Genomic DNA, 5,913 nt, shown 5'->3' on the forward strand with positions numbered 1-5,913 from the left:
AAGGGTTTTTTAAAATTCTCTATTTATTCTTTTTTTTTTTTTTATCTAGGATGTATTTGTGAATTAGAAGACTAGAACTCAAAAGAATGATTTTTCAGTAATAATTTTTTACTCCAGTTCTGATCAGGTGTGAGGAGGTGCAATGGCCCAGTGGTTAGGGCAGCAGACTCGCGGTCATAGGATCGCATCGCAATTTCGATTCCCAGACCGGGTGTTGTGAGTGTTTATTGAGCGAAAACACTTTAAGCTCCACGAGGCTCCGGCAGGGGATGGTGGCAAGCCCTGCTGTACTCTTTCACCACAACTTTCTCTCACTCTTACTTCCTGTTTCTGTTGTGCCTGTAATTCAAAGGGTCAGCCTTGTCACACTGTGTCACGCTGAATATCCCCGAGAACTACGTTAAGGGTACACGTGTCTGTGGAGTGCTCAGCCACGTGCACGTTAATTTCACGAGCAGGCTGTTCCATTGATCGGATCAACTGGAACCCTCGACGTCGTAAGTGACGGAGTGCCAACAACAACAACAACAACGATCAGGTGTGGCTGATAACCATAGCCTTAAGTTCACACAGAACCTCCCACAGTTCACATTGATACACAGCATTTGATGGCATAAAAGACACGCAGGCATTTTAGATGCATACCAATGTCAGCTACACATTCCGGGAAAATGTTTTTAGTGCATTAAAACTTATGGGAAGTCCAACTTCACATATAGGTCCCAGGGTGATACTTTTACACCTTTTTTTTTTTTTTATAAAAGTGCATCTTATATGAGAGGGTGCTGAAAAGTTCCTGGCTTTAAGAGATTATCATGAAAGGCCTGACTGGAGGCTCAACCTTCCGATTTCTTTTACAAGGCTCAGAAAAACTAAAGGACCACTGCAATAAGTGTGTGAATTTGAGAGGGGAATATGTTGAATAAAATCATAGTTAACTGATCCTTTCTGTATTTTCTTTTACAGCATCCCCTTGTATACTATTAAATACAGTTTTTTTTGTCTTTTGTTTGTGTTCACAAATAAGGATTTCAGTTGTGGAAGGGTTTCTTTTAATGAAGGCCACAACCATAAAAAAAAAAAAGCTTAAGGTGTCAGAGTGCAGTATCAAGACTGTGGTGCACAAGGACATTTGATGATAGTCATATGTATTGAGGAGAGGCCATCTGATGATTGCAACGAGTACATTTGTAGACAAGAGAATTATTTCAGGCATATTTCAACATGGGGAAAACATTCTCCAATGTACAGTTATTGGTAGATCAATAGGTTTAGATCTGTAAGACAATTTCTGGTGTTTTACAGATAGGTGAAGGTGCATGGCTCAGTGCGTCAGATTCACAATCATGAGGTAGTGAGTTCAATTCTCGGTCTGGGCTGTGTGTTGTGTTCTTGAGCAAGACACTTTATTTCACGTTGCTCCAGTTCACTCAGCTGTAGAAATGAGTTGCGACGTCACTGGTGCCAAGCTGTATCGACCTCTGCCCATAACCTTGGATAACATCAGTGGCATGGAGAGAAGAGTCTGGTATGCATGGGCGACTGCTGGTCTTCCATAAACAACATTGCCTGGACTTGTACCTCAGAAGGGAACTTTGTAGGTGCAATCCCATGGTCAGTCATGACTGAAAGGGGTCTTAATCCATTACTCTATGTACATGGAGAAGGGAGGCTGGTATGCATGGGTGACTGCTGGTCTTCCATAAACAACCTTGCTCGGACTTGTGCCTGGGAGGGGAACTTTCTAGGTGCAATCCCATGGTCAGTCATGACCGAAGGGGTTCTTTTTTACAGTTAGGCTTCCCTCGATTGTGTATTTGCTTGTGCTTTTTTAAGTGGCCATTAGTGATAAACGATTTCGCACAAATTTCACAGTGAAAAGGTTTTTCTCCTGTGTGGCTACACCTGTGAACTATAAGATGAGACTTGCTAACAAAGGATTTTCCACAAATTTCACAATAATACGGTTTTTCTCCGGTGTGACAACGTTTGTGGATGACGAGATTAGAGTTCTGAGTAAAAGACTTGTCACACGTCTCACAGTGATATGGCTTTTCTCCCGTGTGTATTCTTGTGTGTGTTTTTAAGAGACTGTGAGTGATAAAAGATTTGTCACATATCTCACAGTGATAAGGTTTTTCGCCAGTGTGGCTACGTACGTGGATAACAAGGTTAGAATTATCAGAGAACGATTTGCCACATATTTTACAATGAAATACATTTCCTCCAATGTGTATTCGTTTGTGTCTGTTTAAATTACTGTTATTGACGAAACACTTGCCACATATCTCACAATGATACGGTTTTTCCCCAGTGTGTATAATCTTGTGGTTCATTAAATAACTATTATCGCCAAATGATTTCCCACATATTTCACAGTGAAATGGTCTTTCTCCAGTATGTATTCTTTTGTGAACAGCGAGATTAGAATTATCGGAGAAAGATTTCCCACATATTTGACATTTATACGGTTTTTCGCCAGTGTGACTTCGTTTATGGACAGTAAGGTGGGAATTACTAATGAACGATTTCCCACATATTTCGCAATGAAAAGGCTTTTCTCCAGTGTGGATTCTTCTGTGACTCGTTAATTGACTGTTAAAGACAAAATATTTCCCACATACTTCACAGTGAAACTGTTTTTGTCTATTGTGTATTTCTTTATGGGTGAAAACTTCATTTTCCGAGCAGAATATTTTCCCACAAACCTCACAGCGATATTCAGAAATATTTCCGTCTAGTGATGTTTGTTTAATTAATGCTCCGCCACGTAAAGGTTTCTCATCTCTCTCTGTCTGTGTAACACAATCTGTGTCGTTAAAAAAGGTTGTGTCACAAGTATCTAAGTCATTAACGTCTTCCATGTTAATTAACGATCGATGAATAATTAAAATCTGAGCAACGTCTGTGAGTATAATGTTCTACGATTCAATATCTTGCCTTGCATATCATAGAACTCTTGTTTACATTTGTAGAAAACATGTAGATATATTTCTTACTTACCACAAGAACGTTTGTTGTTAATTAGATCCTCTCCCAGTTACACGTATATTTTAGTGTAGAAAAACCGAATTCTATTTTTATGCTAACAAATACTAATATGTTGGCGAAATAAATGCGTAAATAGATCGACAGGGAGCCCAATAAATGATGTATGTGTGTATATTTGTTGATTAAAATCCATTTCCTTGTCCCGTAAAATAGTGAACAGCTAATTAACGATGTAACGTACTTTGTGATAACACGAAATATTCCATCAAGAAGGTGATAGAATATTGACCCTGAACCATGTAGGTTACTGTATATATATATATATTATCTACAATCATTCACGTTCACAACTTGAGATAATTAAAATACAGAATAGAATTAAATTATTTGAACTTAAACTAATTAATAAGAAACGTAATAGTAGATAATTATCTCCTCTCTGGATGATACCGGTGACAGAATTTAAAAGTCCCTAATATAATCTAATACATCCAAAGATACTTTGTTATATCGATGAGCCTATTGCGTTGTATACGACTCATAGCAAATTAGAAAGAAAATCACTCTGTAAAATAACGATTATGTCGCCATTTATGTATCATGCTTAATGTAAATATATCGTGATAGGCAAAATTTAATGCGGTATTTGTGCAGAGACAGTATTTTCTATGGTGAATGTTCAGTCCCGCTGCATGGCACCTGGGACAAGTGTCTTCTACTATAGCATCGGGCAGACCAAAGCCTTGCAAATAGATTTAGTTGACGGAAACTGAAAGAAGCCCCTCATATATATATATATATATATATATATATATATATATATATATATATAATCCAAGAGAGTTAGGGGTTGAATATCCAATCCACTAAGGGATAATATCTATCCAATATACTGCTGGGAGGGTACCTAATTACTGTTACACTGGTGTTATACCAAGTGCAATAAGTGGGTGCGGGTAAAAGGGGGTTATTTTACCCTAAATTTATATAGCAGTAAGAAAATGGAGGGGAATATGAGGTACTCATCAACTTGCAGACCCTGTATTCTGTTGATTAATCTGTTTATTTTATAACCAAAATGACAAAAAGGACAATATACAGACACTTATGACATACCATGTCATATCAGCAATTAAGATTTCAAATTTAAAGGATATCTAGCAATTGGCCAATTGTGATTTTCAATCTCATGAAGGCGAGCGTGCTGATTAGATCTTTTCTGAGCCTGTATAGTATATGCCCGCTTGATCTCCTCTGTAAAGGCCAAAGAGGACGGAGGGGAAATTTTCCGAAGGGTATCGAGGATATACGACTCGATGAGGTCGCATTCCTATTGTTTATATTTCAGGAGGTTCCTGCTAGCCTTCTGGAGCCCACAAGATGGCCAAGTCGATAGCCAATAGTGAAGGGAGATAATTCCCAACTGCTACCTTTGAGTAGTGAAACATTTGCCCCTCCATATTTTTAAGAGGTCATGGGCCAACAGGTTTTGGGATCTGACGATACGCCATAAAGCTAAAACCCTTTATGGACGGAAACCTAAGGTAATCCCATAAACCGGCCTTCCCCATTTTTAATATATATATATATATATATATATATATATATATATATATATATATATATATATATATATATATATATTTCTTTATTGCCCACAGAGGGCTAGACGTAAAGGGGACAAACAAGGAGACAAAGCCGATTACATCGACCCCAGTGCGTAACTGGTACTTATTTAATCGACCCCGAAAGGACGAAAGGCAAAGTCAACCTTGGCGAAATTTGAACTTAGAACGTAACGGCAGAAGAAATACCGTTAAGCATTTCGCCCGGAGCTCTAATGATTCTGCCAGCTCGCCGCCCTGTGTGTGTGTGTGTGTGTGTGTGTGTGTGTGTGTGTGTGTGTGTGTGTGTGTGTGTGTGTGTGTGTGTGTGTATAATTGTAGCGTGCGTTCCAGCACACGATCTCAGATCAGGTCACTTGCTATGCAAGTACATCTCCTATATATATATATATATATATATATATATATATATATATATATATATATATATATATATATATATATATATATATATATATATATATATATGTATATATATATATATATATATATATATATATAACGTTGACCACTAACGTGGACATTTAATGTGCTAGAAATAGATCACATCTTGTGTCTACTAAGACCTAAATTGTTCTCAAAACGAAATTCAGCGGAATACCAAAGCGTAGGCGGACAAGACATTTAAAATTACCGAAAATTACCGCCTACGCTTTGGTATTCCGCTGAATTTCGTTTTGAGAACAATTTAGGTCTATTTCTAGCACATTGAATGCCCACGTTAGTGGTCAACGTTATATATAAAACTATACTTTAATCCCCCGAGATCACAGATATTCTTTCTGAATCTCTTTGATTCTTTAAATGTGCTAGCTCCCTGGTAATAAATCGATATTAATTAATATATGATTTTTTTACCCTATGTTTTAATCTGATTATATATATATATATATATATATATATATATATATATATATATATATATATATATATATATGGGAGGATGTACGAAAAAAACAACAACAGACGAGGACAGGTGATGTAAACAACAAGGATGTATTAGTATGACGCTCGGGAATACGGAAAGTCTTTAACGGTTCGAGCTACGCTCTTCAACAGAAAGAATACGGAGACAAGGAGAATATTTAAAAAAATTTAGGACTAAACATTACTATAGGTAAAGATTATCGTAGAGTGAATTTTCTTGATACAACCTTCTGTCTTGATTCTGGATTACTTGAACCATTTCATAAACCGAATGATCATATTAATTACATTAATGTAGCATCTAACCATCCACCCTCGATTATACGGGGACCAGTTAAGAATATTTCTACAAGAATCACTAGATTATCCG

The 5,913-nt window shown here is 37.0% G+C and overlaps 1 protein-coding gene across 1 annotated transcript; it reads right to left on the reverse strand.

Moving 5' to 3' along the window:
- On the reverse strand, positions 1-3,458 carry LOC128251083 (uncharacterized). Its single transcript, XM_052977435.2, has one exon. It carries the CDS (start codon positions 2,862-2,864, stop codon positions 1,767-1,769), a length of 1,098 nt encoding a protein of 365 aa, XP_052833395.1. The 5' UTR covers positions 2,865-3,458; the 3' UTR covers positions 1-1,766.
- Between the last annotated feature and the right edge of the window lie 2,455 nt (positions 3,459-5,913).

This window comes from Octopus bimaculoides, chromosome 28 (assembly GCF_046866305.1).
Source record: "Octopus bimaculoides isolate indiv1 chromosome 28, ASM4686630v1, whole genome shotgun sequence".
NCBI classification, from domain to species: domain Eukaryota; kingdom Metazoa; phylum Mollusca; class Cephalopoda; order Octopoda; family Octopodidae; genus Octopus; species Octopus bimaculoides.

What these genes read in the sequence shown, in the direction of transcription:
- LOC128251083 (XM_052977435.2), bottom strand. Translation starts at nt 2,864, where the DNA reads ATGGAAGACGTTAATGACTTAGATACTTGTGACACAACCTTTTTTAAC.